Here is a 16,286-nt window from a genome sequence, read left to right as displayed (position 1 = left end):
ACAAAACAATGACTTTGCTGTAGGGCCATCGGACCAGAGAAACTGGGACTATCTAAATGAGATTCCTAACCAGGTTTGCTTCTCCTAAGTAGATAGCATTTTTTCATGGTTTTAAGTCACATAAATTGCAGACTATCCATCTCTTCTCTTGGGAAGCTATTTCTGGCTGATAACTTTTTTTTGTTTGTTTTTATTTTGGCACGCCACACGGCTTGCAGGATCTTAGTTCTCGGACCGGGGATTGAACCCGGACCCCAGCAGTGAAAGGGCCATGTCCTAACCACTGGGCCACCAGGGAAGTCCCCTGGCTGATACTTACTAATTATAAGTATTTTATTTTTTAAAGTTGTGCTTTAATAAATTAATTCCCTTTCTTAATTTTAATGCAGAATTGAAGTTCTTTAGTTGTAAAAGGCTGTAGCTGATATCCTCACAAATGATAATTTTCTGTGTATAAGAAACTCCATGACACATAATTTGGTGGGCAAGGTACCTGAACACAAGGCAGGAGTACTAGGTTTTATAGGAAGAGGCAAACCTCAAGACATTAAAAATTTAATCAGATAATCAAATATAGTCTCAGTAGGAGCCTCAACACAGTTCTTTTGTTCTCACTTTGTTCCTTGGCTCTGTTTTGAATGAGCTTTATTAAGATCCTGAAACAGAAGATTTACTGTGTAATAGGAAGATCATAACAGATTTGTAATGTTTTTTGACTACGCTAGTAATTTTTCCTAAAAATATGTTTGAATCTATTGAAAAAGTAGCTTATTTTATAGTTCTGAGAAAGTAGTTATATTAAATACTATTGTTATTCAGGACACAATTTTTTATTTAAACAAGTCTTAAAGTCTCAAATAATCAATGGCAAGGCAATAAAAACTTTTTATTAAGATTTTCTTTATATTAAAGTAAAGCACATTAAAGTAATGGAATTTGACCTGTATACAAAATCGTGGTTGTTTAAGATGTGGATTATCAGAGGGAGTAAATGAAACTTTATAGCATTGTTACGCTAGTCCACATATTTATTCTGGTGTGTAAGGAATCATAGAATCCCATTTTAAAGTGATTTCTCCTGAACCAGCTGATTCTTGGTCACAGGATCCATAGAGAGACAATTCGTTTGTTTTAATTTTAATTTTTTTATTGAAGTATAGTTGATTTACAATATTTTAGGTGTGTAGCAAAGTGATTCAGTTATACATATATTTATGTATTCTTTTTCAGATTCTTTTCCATTATAGGTTATTGCAAGATATTGAATATAGCTCCCTCCGCTATACTGTAGGTCCTTGTTTATCTATTTTATGTATAGTAATGTGTATCTGTTCATCTCAAATTCCAAATTTATCCCCCTGTCCTTCCCCTCTGGTAACCTAAGTTTGCATCCTGTGTCTGTGAGTCTATTTCTGTTTTGTAAATAAGTTCATTTGTATCATTTTTTTTAGATTCCACATATAAGTGATATCATATGATATTTGGAGAGATAACTCTTTTTGTTGATTTTATAAATGCCAGATTTTCCTTGGGTAGTATATACCATTTTACAGTCTCTAGTACACACAGAACATATGAAATCCTGGGAATCTTTAAAAATTCTTATCTTGGATATTTAGACGCTATCTGTAGATCACCACTAAAATTATTTTGGTTAAAATAATGTCTGAAAATATGTGCATTTGTTTTTTAATACCTCTCCTACTAGTTATGATACAGTTTTGCTATTGAAGTTGCCTTTAATCGTTTCCTAGGGCTACTGTCACTAAATATCATAAACTGGGTGGTCTAAAACAACATAAATTTATTTTCTCACAGTTGAGGAGGCCAGAAACCTTGAAATCAAGATGTTGGCAGGACCATGCTCCCTCTGAGGCCTCTAGGGAGGCTCCTTCTTTGGTGTTCCGTGGCTTGTGGCAGCATAGCTTCAGTTGCCTCCATCTTCACATGTTGTTCCCCTATGTGTCTCTGTGTCTTCTCTACTTTTCTTATGAGGATACCGGTCATATTGGATTAAGGGCCCACCCTACTCCAGTATAACCTTATTTTAACTAATTAAATCTTCAATGACCCTGTTTCCAAAGGTCATAATCTGAGGTTAGGACTTCAACATATCTTTTTGGGTGACACAGTTCAGCTGATAATGGTACCTAAAGCTGATGGTCTTCTTATCGTTTACAAATAATGGCTTTTAAATAGAGTTATTTAGATTTGAATGAGATAAATTTATCAGGTCATCAATACTTTTGTAAAAGATAGTGGAGGTGCTTCCCTGGTGGCGCGGTGGTTGGGAATCTGCCTGCTAGTGCAGGGGACACGGGTTCGAGCCCTGGTCTGGGAGGATCCCAGATGCCGTGGAGCAGCTAGGCCTGTGAGCCACAACTGCTGAGCCTGCGCATCTGGAGCCTGTGCTCCGCAGCAAGAGAGGCCGCGATGGTGAGAGGCCCGCGCACCGCGATGAAGAGTGGCCCCCGCTTGCTGCAACTGGAGAAAGCCCTCGCACAGAAACGAAGACCCAACACAACCAAAAATAAATAAATTAATAAATTACAAATGTGGCTTACAATTGGGATTCATATAATATTTAAAAAAAAAAAAAGAAGATAGTGGAACTGGGACTCCCCTCGTGGCACAGTGGTTAAGAATCCACCTGCCAATGCAGGGGACACAGGTTCTATCCCTGGTCCAGGAAGATCCCACATGCTGCAGAGCAACTAAGCCCATGCGCCATAACTACTGAGCTCGCACTCTAGAGCCCACGCGCCACAACTACTGAAGCCCGTGCGCCGTAGAGCCCACACCTCAACTGCTGAAGCCCGCGTGCCACAAGTACTGAAGCCTGCGTGCCTAGAGCCCGTGCTCCACAACAAGAGAAGCCACCGCAGTGAGAAGCCTGTGCACCGCAACAAAGGGTAGCCCCTGCTCCCCGCAACTAGAGAAAGCCTGTGTGCAGCAATGAAGACCCAATGCAGCCATAAATAAATTAATTAATTAATTAAAAAAAAAAATGTGTGGGGCTTCCCTGGTGGCGCAGTGGTTGAGAGTCTGCCTGCCAATGCAGGGGACATGGGTTCGAGCCCTGGTCTGGGAAGATCCCACATGCTGCGGAGCAGTTGGGCCCGTGAGCCACAACTACTGAGCCTGCGCGTCTGGAGCTTGTGCTCCGCAACAAGAGAGGCCACGACAGTGAGAGGCCCACGCACCGCGATGAAGAGGGGCCCCTGCTTGCCGCAACTGGAGAAAGCCCTCGCACAGAAACGAAGACCCAACACAGCCAAAAATAAATAAATAAATAAATAAATAAATTAATTAATTTTTAAAAATGTGTGGATTTTCCCTGAAAACATTAGGAAATTAGTTTTATTTTATATTTAATAAGGGTAATTGCTAAAATCTCAATCTTCCAAAGCAGTTAGTCTTCAGAGACAAAATGTTGTGGCACTCCACTAGTACACTGTGGTTTATAGTTAAACTATATATTGTATGGTTATCTTCAGAGAGTTCAGAGTGTCTTGAACTCAGTGAGGCCCCTGAAAGGGTAGAAATGAGCTTAAAGATATTTTACCAATTTTTTTGATTGGGAAACTCATATTCAGAGAAGATAAATGTTTTCCTCAAGGACATTCATTAAGTGAGAAGGAAGATTGTGATTTTACCTAAGGATTCTGTGTCTTAATCCAGAATTCTTTCAAGCCATGAATTATTCATATACATATATTTTGGAGGGAAAAGCATATCTCTAATAGTTAAAAGATTTTCTTACAGAAGCAGACAACACTTGAATTAAAATTTCTGCTCTGCTGTTAAATTGACATCTAATCAATAACCCAGCTCATCTTGAAGCCAAGAGAATCGTAATATCAAGTGAATGGATATTTATTTGCGGTACTCTGTCTGATCAGGTTAACCTTGCTTATGGTGTTGCCATTTTAGATGTGGCAGGGTAAATTGTACTATGGGCATCTGCTCTGGGGTATATAGTCTTGTTTTTCTGGTTGCCGTTCTTCCAAGAAAGATATACTGAATCTGGAAAAGGTCTAAAGACCGACAGCTATAGTGTTCAGGGAAGAGGGTCGAGTAGAGTTCATTTTAGAATATAGGTTTAAAAAATTACATTGTATCATTTTGCGACTGTGAAGTTGGATTGAGAAAAGGAGATGGATAAAAGCATGGTAGAAAGAGAAGGTGAAGGAAGCTAGCATTTGACTGTCAGGTCAACTATGATGGGTGATTTAAAGACTTTAGTCTGTTAAGTCTTGGTATACTTTTATATGCCAAGTCTATAAACCTTAGTGTCTTTCAGGTAGCAGGATACGTGAGAGAAAGTGGATTACTTATATTTGTATTTTTATTGACTCCTAGTTTGTAAACTAGTTATTATTAAAAAATTAGACATCTTATTAGGAAATACTCTAACGGAAATGGTGTTAAATATCTTAAGAGTCTTTATATATGTTTTTTATTAATTCATTTTGCATACTATTTCCTAAGGAGTTTTTACTAGTTGAAAGGGTTCATTTTGCTTTCTCTAAGTGTACATCCTTGTTCTTAAAAAACTTAGTTTAGGTTTCACCGTATTAGTGACTGGGAATGACTTGGCTGTGGTAATGCCTCACTTAGACTGAATAAATGATAGGTCTAGAAGGAAAATCTTTTTTACTTTGTTTAGCATCCTTCAAATTTGGTATCTTTCTAGATAGAATTTGAGGAAACTATAATCCAATAAAAAAAATAAAAAGGCACTTGGAACCTTTTGTACTTTCTTTCTTATGTAAATATAGTTCTCTACTTTAATGGGTTCATTACCAGGAGTTGTTTTCTTTTTTTTTAAACTTTGGGTTTGTTTGTTTGTTTGTTTGTTTGTTTATTTATGGCTGTGTTGGGTCTTCGTTTCTGTGCGAGGGCTTTCTCTAGTTGTGGCAAGTGGGGGCCTCTCATTATCGCGGCCCAGGAGTTGTTTTCTTAACTGTTAAAAAGCAATCAGAAAATTTTTCCTTTTGAGTTAGAAAGTAAGGTCACAATAGAAATTTGATATTGTTTCTTCCTGCCCACTTTCCTACTCTGAGAATTACCATAATTAGTGTCTTAAAAGTACAGATTCATTCCGAAAAATAGTTCTATCACCAAATATTTGGCTTTTCCAACCTGAAGTTAAAGTCAAATCTCTACTTAAAGGGGTTTATTTTTTCTGGAGTCTATCGAATATGCAGGTAACAAATATATTTATGTTTATTCCACAGCCATGTTCAAAAAATTTTGACCTTCTTCCTCTGTGCAACATCTTTTGTATTTCTAGGCAACAGGAAAGGATAAATTCACAGAGGGAAGAGATAGAAAGACAACGAAAAATGTTAGCAAAGCGGAAACCTCCTGCCATGGGACAGGCCCCTCCAGCAACCAATGAGCAGAAACAGCGGAAAAGCAAAACCAACGGAGCTGAGAATGAAACGTATGTTCTTTATTAATGTGAACTGAGATACCATATTCTCCCCTGAGATACAAACCTCCTATTGAGTGGCACTGGAAAAAGTGATAGATTGTGGAGATTTCTAGAGCTTAAATTTTCTTTTTAGTTACATTAATGGATTTGCTCAACTCATATAAAAGCCATCTAAAATTAACTCATTTTCTTAGTCATGATCTTATATAAGGAGTTTCAAATGAGAGGGAGAAAAAAATGTCATTTAACTTGATGTCATGATCTTTGGCCACTCTTATAACAAATGTGAAGTCATTAGGTATTCAAATGATATAATTGCTTACATGTGGTTCCAGGTTATGGTATGTTGGCTTCATCTTATGGGGATTACCTGACTCTATTTCAGACTGAAGAATGCACAACTGAAGAATGCTATTTAGTAGTCTAAAGAACACTAGTTAACACTCACAAATTTAGGTGTAACCTAAGAAAAAATAGGTATTATTTTAGGAAAAGGACATTTTCCCAGTAAACCAAATCTTGACATTCCCAGTACTTTTACCTGTTCTGGCAACCTAAGGAAAACACCAGTATCTTCAATTGCAGTGTAGCCATCTATTTCACTGCCAGTCAACAATTATTCCATAGCTATCATGAATATGAGGAGTAGAATATTCAGACTACAAATGCCTTCCTTTTTCACTCCAGCCCCATGTCAGATTTTCCTAATTGATTTTTGAATTCTTGACCACTAAGAGAATCTTCCTCTAGGACAGGAGTTTGCAAGCTTTTTCTCTAATGGGCCAGATAATAAACACTTTAGGCTTTGCGCACTAGAGGGTCTCTGTTGCAGCTACTCAACTCTACTGTTACAGCTTGAAAGCAGCCATAGACAGTACATAAGTGAATGGATGTGGCTGTGTTCCAGTAAAACTTTATTTCTAGAAATAGACTGTGAGCTGAATGGCCCACAGGTTGTAGTTTGCCAACTAGGCAGGACTGCTAAACAGTTAGAATTGGTACGGGAAATAAAACCTATATATTACTTACCTGTTTAAAATATTTCTTATGCATACCCTAAAGACATTTAAACCATCACCTCTGTCTTCAAGAGGCTTTCCAATTAAAAAGGAAAAAAAGATCTACAAATAATGATGTAGAAAATCTCTACAGAATTGATGGTAGCCATGAAGTCATTTTCTGAATTGGATATTTGAATGTTTGAAATTTAAAATATGTTTTTTCATAGAAACAGTCGTTGGTATTGTAATCAGTATTTCCATAGTGGCTACATTGGTTTTTCAAGGGAAAAAGAAATTTTGTAAAGCTGTCATTGTGGGATTTAAAGATAGCTACAAATAAGAGATAATGATATTATGTAATTTATTGACTAATATGTCTTTTGCCATTAATGTTTTCATATTAGTTCACAAAAACATATTAACCCATAATCCACCTCAAGTATAATAATACTTATATTACACCATTGTTAAAAGTTCATGACATCCCAGAAATGTATCTTTCTTCATTCCAGTGAGAAAGATGGCTTAACACCAGTCCTCACCCCATACATACCTGATGTGTTGGGGAGCCTTTTCCTTGACATTCATTTAGTAAGTCTGTGTTAAATGCTTATTATATATTCAGCCCTGTTCTGGACACTCGGGTACAGAGCTGAAGGATACAGCCCAGTCTTAGGAGCTAACAGTTTATTTAGGGGAAATGAACAGATGAATAAACTAATAATTACTTTAAGTGTTGTGATAAAGGTATACACAGTGAATAAGTTTGGAAAACATCTTCACTTCACAAATATTTTAAAACTAGATTCTAAGTAAAAAATATTTCCTTTCAAAAAGTCCAAGTAGGAGCCCAGATTTGAAGAATTCTTCAGGCAAATGTTGTACACTTTAATCTGATTACTGTCTTCTTTCATGACTCCTATATTTATTGTGTAGGGACTCTCCTTCCAGTGTTACTTGAAAATTATTTCATGCTAGTGCATAAAACCATTGACTTAGGAGTAATAAAGTAGGCATAGGTTGTTTTTTTGCCATAGAATAATAATTAGAATTCAGTCTAGGCCAGTAGTGTGTCAGTAAGCAGTTGCCATCTGGAGTCCTGTGTAAAATCCAAGCTGGAAGGCCTTTGGTCTAGTCTTTAATAATTAGAGTATCTGTGACTTGGCTCATTCCTTTGGCCAGAAGCCGAAAACGGTCCTCTGGGGTCTTGGAGTGGGTTACATTGTCCTTTCCTGGTATTGAACCTATTTCAGGCAGAGAGAATTCTAAGCTCTGATTTTCCATTCCTCCCTTTTTTACTGGTGTGATATGGAGTAATAGATGTAAGTTTTTCTGCAGCTGTGCAATGATAGGTGTAACAGCCCTAATGGGTGTATTTTTTTTTGCTCTTTTTATCTTCTTTTAGTCAGACCTCAGAGACACTATTTTGTAGCCCTTCCTGGTTGATAGGATAGCTGTTTCTTCTTTCTCCTGCTATTTAGAATATATCTAAACAGTGACACCTAAAACTTTGAAGTATATGTGTGTGCTTCTAGAATGTGAAGAGGGTGAAGATGGAGGAGTAAGATATCACTTCTTACATGCTCATTCTTGAGATATGAGGATGCGATCAGGGTAGGTGGAACATGAAATGAGTGATTACCCATCAAGTAAGCCCTTTGAGAACTGTGTGAAATAGCATTTTACAAATTATAGATTCCTTTCATATTCTCATTTTAATAGCCACAACAGCTTTTTTAGATAGGTATCATTACTTGCTGCATTTTTAGGAAATGGAGGTTAAAGTTTCTTGCCCAAGTTCACATGGCCCGAGTTGTGCTTTGAACCCTAGTCCTCAGACTCCAGATCCTGGACTCTGTCCTCTAGGTTCTTCTCCTTGTATCAAAGTCCAAGAGTTATCAAAAATAATCAAATACGTTGGCTTATTAACATGCCCTTTATAAAAACTTTTAGACATATAATTTGGCTACCTCTCTTAATGGATTTTCATCTGAGTATGGTATGGGACAAAACTCATTTCATAAGTAATGTGAAAATTTAGCTCATTTATTTTTCTCATTTTTTAAATAAATTAGACTTCTGGCTTTGAAGTCCTTCACATCACATCTGATAAATCACAGAAGTTTTCTCTTGTCAAAGGGCTGCAAGATAATCTATCTTTTGGTCATTTTAACTAAGAGACTTAACATACGGTATAGCATGCGTTGGCATTTCTCTTTAAATAGGCACACTATGATTTCAAACAATTTCCTGAAATTTTTATCATTATTTTCCAGGTTAACATTAGCAGAATACCATGAACAAGAAGAAATCTTCAAACTCAGATTAGGTCATCTTAAAAAGGTAAGTGTAATGAGAAAATCTGTCTGGAGAAATGCAATTTTTAGTTTACATTTGGTGTTGAAGCTCTTTGGTCATTTGGGCAAATTAATAGCTTTACATACCTGTGGAAATCTTCAGTAGTTGCTCTGTCACACCTGTATTCTAATGGTGGAGTTCATATCTTTCAACTTGCAAGTCAACTCCAGCCACCCGGTGAGAGTGCCTTTTCCATCAATGATGTACCAGTACTTAGTTCTGTATGCCTCATTCGGCTCCACAAGTGATTATGTTTTTAGTAAAAATTAAATATAAAATAAGAGCAGATGGTTCTAAAATTGATATTTAAATTATTTTGATGTTTTTTTTTAAATTTTTTTATTTATTATTTATTTATTATTTTTATTTTTGGCTGTGTTGGGTCTTCGTTTCTGTGCGAGGGCTTTCTCCAGTTGCGGCGAGTGGGGGCCACTCTTCATCGCGGTGCGTGGGCCTCTCACTATCGCGGCCTCTCTTGTTGCGGAGCAGAGGCTCCAGACGCTCAGGCTCAGTAGTTGTGGCTCACGGGCCCAGTTGCTCCGCGACATGTGGGATCTTCCCAGACCAGGGCTCGAACCCGCGTCCCCTGCATTGGCAGGCAGATTCTCAACCACTGCGCCACCAGGGAAGCCCCTATTTTGATGTTTTAAATCACATAGCAGCTCTTATCTCTTGTAAACTGGCTAAGAAGAGAAGGTCTTGCACCAACCATATTGAAACACAAAGGCAGCTACATAGAATTTGTTATTGACAGTGTTCATGGAGGTATCTTAGATGTAGGTCACTCATCTCTTAAATTCAGCAGCCTGTACTTTTTTGGTGGCTTTTTTGGTGGATGCTGCTTATTCTGAAGATGACCAATAAGTGTCTAATAAATTGCTATTGGTGTATGTTTGTTGTCTCCTCCTCCCCTTTCTCAGATCCTGTTAAATCAGTGGAACTTAAGGCACCAAGTATAATCCCTCCTTACAGAACAGAACCAGATAGAGAACGTGATTTTTGTTTTTTAAAAAAGATTGCATGCCTATATGTATACACACAAAATATTTCTGGAAACTTACACAAGAAACTCAACAGTGATTATATCTGGGGAGTGGGCATGGAGGTGGACAGAAGACTTTCACTTTTCCTGCTGTACTTCTATGATTTGAATTTTATTTACTGTTTTGCTGTGGGCTCGTTTTTATGATTAAAATTCTAGTTCTTAAAAATATCTTTTTCAATGCAAAACATCTTAGCTTTTCATAAGAGAAATGTCTGCTTTTGTTTTTGAAATGAGATTCTGAAACGGTAAAGTTTCCTGTGTTCCGAGCTGTTTCTTTCTTTTTCACTTTAGGAGGAAGCAGAGATCCAGGCAGAGCTGGAAAGGCTAGAAAGGGTTAGAAATCTACATATCAGGGAACTAAAAAGGATACATAATGAAGATAATTCACAGTAAGCAACTTGGGAGTATGTTGGGTTGGAGATTGCTGAGCACTTTCTGACATGAATGGTCTAGAATGATATTTTTGCTTAATGTAAATTTGGTAAACCATTCCACTGTGTATTTAGCTCTGTTGTAGGTGTAATACAGTTTCCTGAATAAAATTTTGATTTGCGTTAGTTTAAATATGTATAAATATATTAGGTTTATATATTAAGTATACATCTATACATATATTATTTACACAAGTAGAGGTCACTAAAACAATACACTGTATTCAGATTTACCCTCAGAGCCTTACTAAAGGGAAGCATGGGATGACAGTGTGGTGTTGTGGAAAGATTACTGGGTTGAGATGACACTTGGTTTCTGAATGACCTTTATGGGCCATTTAAGTGTTGAGATTTTTAAGAAAGACTCTCTTTAAGTTCAGCACATTAATTATAGATAAATGCCCATCTTTGTAAGTCATTTAAGGAACTGAAACTGAAAAGTAGATTACAAGTGGGAAATGGCTTCTAACCATAATCCTTTCTTTTCCCACATTTTTCTGACTCTGAAACATGGGGGTTTTGGCATGGCTGCAGCTTGTGTATTTTTGTTTGACCAGAGTGAGCCATGGACTTTGCTTTCTGTAAAGTGGCAAGCAACAGCAGCTACCATTACTGCACACTCTCTGTGTCAGGCAGAGTGCTAAGTGTCCCTGTGTTCTATCACTTAATTGTCACAATAGCCTAGTGAGGTAGGTCATCTTCAATACATGGATCTGGAAACTGGCTTAGACAAATGAAGTTAATTTGTCCAGGGAGTAGTGTGACCAAACAAAGAGTTGAAATGTGGATCTGACTCCACAGCTAACTCCCATGCAGTAATATCACCTCTCTCCACAGGCATGCCACTGTCTCAAAATCAAAATAAAGTAATTTCAGGAATATTAGTGGGGCTGATGAGGAACAGGTAGAAATACTCTAAAAGTTATTTTTGCCAGAATCTCTCATTTCTTTGTCTTATTGTTAGAAGTGGAATTCTATATGGGGAAAACAGTTATATCATGAAGACTTAAAGAGAGAAAATGAATGCACATAGATCATGTGACTCACTTTATAATGAAATCTGTTTTTAAGGCCGTGTAAACTATCTTGGAATTTTATTGTATGTAGTTGTGGAATGGTGGGAACGAGTGGTTCTTGAGTGGTTTGGAGGACCCGAGTAGCACAGTTTGAAAATCCCTGATCTAGTGTATCTCCTTCCCCGCCGCCCCCCCCGCCACCTTTACAGCAGGGCAGAAAGGGAGGGAAGTCAACAAAGGTCACTAGTCTAATTGTGGCTGTGCTGAGACTGGCACCTGTGTCTCATGACTCCACAGCTAATGCTGTTCATTGTAATTATGCTGTCTCTTTGAACTATAGAACTTACTTTAGGCTCAGAATTAGCTATATTGTGATGATTGCCAAACTGTTGGCAGCATCTGTAATCATGTGTATAACATGTTAGATATTCTGGAAATTTTGCAAACATGGAAAATTGTGTAGTCCTTGACCTCAGGATGTTGTTATATATCCGCTGTTTCCACAGATTTAAAGATCATCCAACGCTAAATGACAGATATTTGTTGTTACATCTTTTGGGTAGAGGAGGTTTCAGTGAAGTTTACAAGGTAAGTATGAGGAACTGCGTACAGGGACTGAAGGTTAAATTATTGGTTATTACAAACTTGGAGATCATTTAGAATAGTGATATAACTCTGGGTTGATATCTATTGGTTGAAATTCCAAAACTTTTAAGAACCTGTATCTTTGGGAGAACTACTTCCAGTAAACTTGTTGACTAAAGCAGGATTCAATATTTTACCCTGTTTTCAAGTTTGAAAAGTAAATAATTACAGATTTAAAAAAAAAAAAAAACAGGAAGGGAAAACAACACTCATTTCTGGATAATGGAATCTTTCTGCCTCATCTGTATTTGTTAGAGATGAGTGTTACTTTTATTCTTATAAGTTTTTGTTTTACTTTTACAAAATGGATGTGTTAAAAAGTTAATTCTTTGAAAACCTGTTTTTTGCTTTTAAAATGTTCTCATCTTCTAAGTCAGGGTGTTTAGTAGCACTGGTGTTCTGAAGGATTGTCCTGGCTTAGAGTACTTCAGTTGGGCCAGCAAAGAACAGGCTACTAATACTAAGCCTCCAGTTGATTTTCCCTAAATGAGGAATTCAGCCTGTTTTAAATATAGTTGTAGATATATAACATGTTCACCAGCCACAGCCTCCTTAAATTTCTCTAGATGTTTCTGGCACCTGGCTTTTAAATGCTGAATTGGTTTATTAAGTGGTCTTTACTGCATGTCCCTGGTAATTCTCTCTTTTCTAAGGTGTAGCCTTCACTGTTAATGATTTATATTATGCCCATATGAATTTTTATATAGGAAATCTTTTGAGTAAAATAATTAGTTTTTATTTCAGATAAAAACTAGTTCTACTGTTTTCTCTTTTTTTTAATGTTAATTTTTTCTTGTGATGATGTATACACAAAATTTGCCATTTTAACCATTTTTAAGTGTACGATTCAGTGGCATTAAGTACATTCACAATGTTGTGAAACATCATCACTTTCCATTTCCAGAACTATAATAATATTTCTAGTGTACTGCTGGGTTTGATTTTCTGATATTTTGCTCATATTTTTAATCTGTGATCATAAGTGGGACTGGCTTATAGTTGTCTTTTATGTGCAATCAGCATTGTCTAGCTTTGATGTCATAGTTATCCTAGAATGAGTTGTGAAATTTCTCTTTTCCCATGTTCTGGAATGCTTTGCATTACATGTTGGCTACTTGAAAGTTTGTTAGAGCTAAGTCATAAAATCACCTGGGTAGGTGTCATTTTAGAGGAAAACTATTTGACAACCTTTTCAGTTCCTTCTACAAATATCGAGCTATTCAGATTTTTTTCCCCCTCCTTAAGTCGGTTTTGGTAATTCATTTTTTCTGAAAAATCATCCTATTTCATCTTGATTTAAAAATATCATGCATACCTTAGTTATTTCTCTTCTCTAGTGAAATGTTTATTTTTGTATCTCTTGACTGATAGGCCAGAGATTAGTCAATGTTTCTTTTTTCCTCTGGAGATTAACTTTTTATTTTTGTTGATTGGATCTACTATTTGATTTGTTGTCTATTTCATTAACTTCTGTTTTCAAACCTTCCTTCTTTCTTTCTGCTTTCTTTGTTTTCATTCTTGAGTCATATACTTAGTTTATTTTTTATTTTTGGTAACTTTTTTGATTGTGATAAAAAACACATAGCATAAAATTTACCAATTTAACTTTTTTTAAGTGTACAGTTCAGTAGTGTTAGGTATATTCATGTTGTTGTGAAACAGATCTCCAGAACTTTTTCATCTTGCAGAACTGAAGTTCTACCCACTAATCAACAGCTCTCCTTTTCCTTCTCTCCCCAGCCGCCAGTAACCACAATTCTGCTTTCTGTTTTTATTAATTTGATTACTTTTAGTTAACTCATATGAGTGGAATCACACAGTGTCTGTCTTTTTGTGACTGGTTTATTTCACTTAGCATAATGTTCTCAAAGTTCATCCATGTTGAAGCATGTGACAAGATTTTCTTCTTTTTAAGGCTGAATAACCCTCAAGTGTATGTATATACTTCATTTTCTTTATCCATTCATCTGTCAGTGGACATTTGGGTTGCTTCCTCCTCTGGTCTGTTGTGAATAGTGCTGCTTTGAACATGCATGTGCAAATATCTCTTTGAGACCCTGCTTTCAGTTCTTTTGGCTATATTCCCAGAAGTGGGACTATTCCTTTTTTAAAATCATCAAAAAATTGGTTCTTGGGGCTTCCCAGTTACTTGTTAGTGATTTCTTCATATTTTTTCCTAATGTATTCTTCAAACATTTTAACACTTCTGAAATCTAAATCCTTCTTACAACGATGTGTTCATTAATGTAGTTATTCTTTTGCTGTTCTCCACTCTCCAAAAGCCCTTCTTAGATTAGTGGTGGATCACAGTGTCTTGGATTCAGAAATAGGGTTTGGTAATTGGAGAAAATGACACTTGTAGTTCATTTGTGCTCTTACAGATTAGGTGGTATTTAATCTGGCTTTTAATAGCTTGAAATGATTCTCTCTTATAGCCATGATGGATACATGCATACAGGTGGACTTCATTCAGACTCTGTAAGAAAAATAGAGTTCAAAAGTTTCCATTTGTGTGAAATAAGATATTCTGTTTGAATTGAATGGTTTTTATATTTAAAAAATACTGGTTTATGTAATATAATTAGTAAATTTTTACTGATTGCCAAAAAAATAATAAAATGAAAATGGGCTACTTGGGAAAAAAAATACTGGTTTAAATTTGGTATAAATTAGAAGTTTCTTTTATAATCAGGCCTTTCTTGTATCCTGTGCTTTCTTAGAGGTAGCTTACATCTTAAAAGAGCTGTAGAACGGTAATCACCGCTATTCATGGACTGTATATCCTGTGCCTGTTGCCTTCATCTGTTCAAACATTTGTGGAAACTGGCAGATAGGTGGTAATAGTGTTGAAACTGGAGTAGTAAGTTTTTAATCTGAACTTTAAAACCTAGGAAGAACTATTCATTCTAAAAGAGTTCCTCAGTAAATTCTTTTGTATTGGGGAAATCTACTGTAAAATGCTACTTACTTTTTCAAATTGTGATTTACACCAGGCATCTTCAAAAATCTGTTACCTTTTTTCACCCCATAATATAGCACTACCTAGCTGATGTGGAACTTGCCAGCAGTGGTGGTCTTTGGGGAAAGCATGTCCCTTTCTTTGGACAGTGCTGGAGAAGCGATTTGGTGTGACTAACTTCAGACATTGTTGCGATCCAAAATTGCTTTTTATTTATTCAGTATGTAGGGGTGGGATTAAGCAAATTTAACAAAGAGGTGTATCCTGGGGGATTCTTTCTCAAGGAGGCAGATAGTCTATGTCCCTAGCATTTCAAAAGTGGCAGGACCTCTGAATCTAAAACTGCTCTAAAAATAAAGCCTATTAAAAAATCTTAAAAAAAAAAAAAAAAAGTGGCAGGACTTACTGTTGAAGAATGTCAGGTCCCATTGTCAGCTGAGGGAAGAGAGCCAGCGTAGGGAAGAAAGGTCCCAAATAGGGTAGATGATGTCCAGAAAGAGAATTGTTTAGAAGTGACCGTTAAGGCATGGGCTGTATTTCTGTTTGTGGTGTACGCTTGGTTTTATTTTCTAAACCCCTTGGTGCCAGCGCGTCTGGAGACTTCTAAATTATCTGATCACAGGTTTCAAGAAAGATGATTGCAACTCTGAAACAAGTGTGTGTTGTGTTGTCCACTGCTGTTGTTATTTAATAATGCATTTTGGACTTTGAGTATGTTGGTCTGTTAAACAGAAGCTTCAAGTCAGTTGCCTGTAATTCTTATTAGCATTATCCAGAATATAATTTATTCCTTTTCTTTATAGGCATTTGATCTAACAGAACAAAGATATGTAGCTGTGAAAATTCACCAGTTAAATAAAAACTGGAGAGATGAGAAAAAGGAGAATTACCACAAGTAAGTGATATTAGAGTGTCTCATTTTTCAAAATTTAGTAATAATAGCTGTAGTTTGAGCACTGTGTTAAGAGCTTTACATGCATTGCTGTTGTTGTTTCATTTAATCCTCCTAACTGTCCTAGGAGAGTGAATAAATTTTCCATCTTACTGCTAAGGAAACTGATACTTAAAGAATTTGAGTAACAGTTAAGAAATGGCTGAGCTGGTATTTAAATCTAGACTTCCCTTAATCCAAAGCCAGTGGGTTTAACCATCCCCTTCCATTGCGCATCTAAAATTAGCTATAATAAACAAGTAAAGCCTCAGAAATTATTGTTGCTTGTCTGTAGAAACCAGATGTGAGAGTGCTCTTCAGTGGTCTAGGGACCCTGGGGAGCTTCGGGTGGGGTTTGTCTGCTGCTTCAGTCACCTCGTCGTAAAGGAGACAATGCGGGGCACCTGGTGTGCCTCGGTGGTACTTGTTTGACTTGTTCAGTCCCTCAGTGCTGAGCTCA

At 36.7% G+C, this 16,286-nt stretch overlaps 1 protein-coding gene across 9 annotated transcripts in view; it reads left to right on the top strand.

The window, feature by feature from the left end:
• Positions 1-16,286, top strand: part of TLK2 (tousled like kinase 2) — a 106,351-nt gene that overhangs the window by 69,579 nt on the left and 20,486 nt on the right. For all 9 annotated transcript variants that reach the window (XM_082443131.1, XM_082443130.1, XM_082443129.1 and 6 more), the window contains 5 exons: positions 5,297-5,449; positions 8,718-8,784; positions 10,136-10,233; positions 11,798-11,879; positions 15,699-15,790. In XM_082443131.1, the coding sequence (XP_082299257.1) occupies positions 5,297-5,449; positions 8,718-8,784; positions 10,136-10,233; positions 11,798-11,879; positions 15,699-15,790 (492 nt within the window). The remainder of the gene's footprint in view (positions 1-5,296; positions 5,450-8,717; positions 8,785-10,135; positions 10,234-11,797; positions 11,880-15,698; positions 15,791-16,286) is intronic.

This window comes from Balaenoptera physalus (genome assembly GCF_965194825.1).
Source record: "Balaenoptera physalus genome assembly, chromosome: 20".
Taxonomy (NCBI): Eukaryota; Metazoa; Chordata; class Mammalia; order Artiodactyla; family Balaenopteridae; genus Balaenoptera; species Balaenoptera physalus.
The sequence above is the reverse complement of the archived record's forward strand: the minus strand, read 5'-3'. Positions and strand labels throughout refer to the sequence as shown.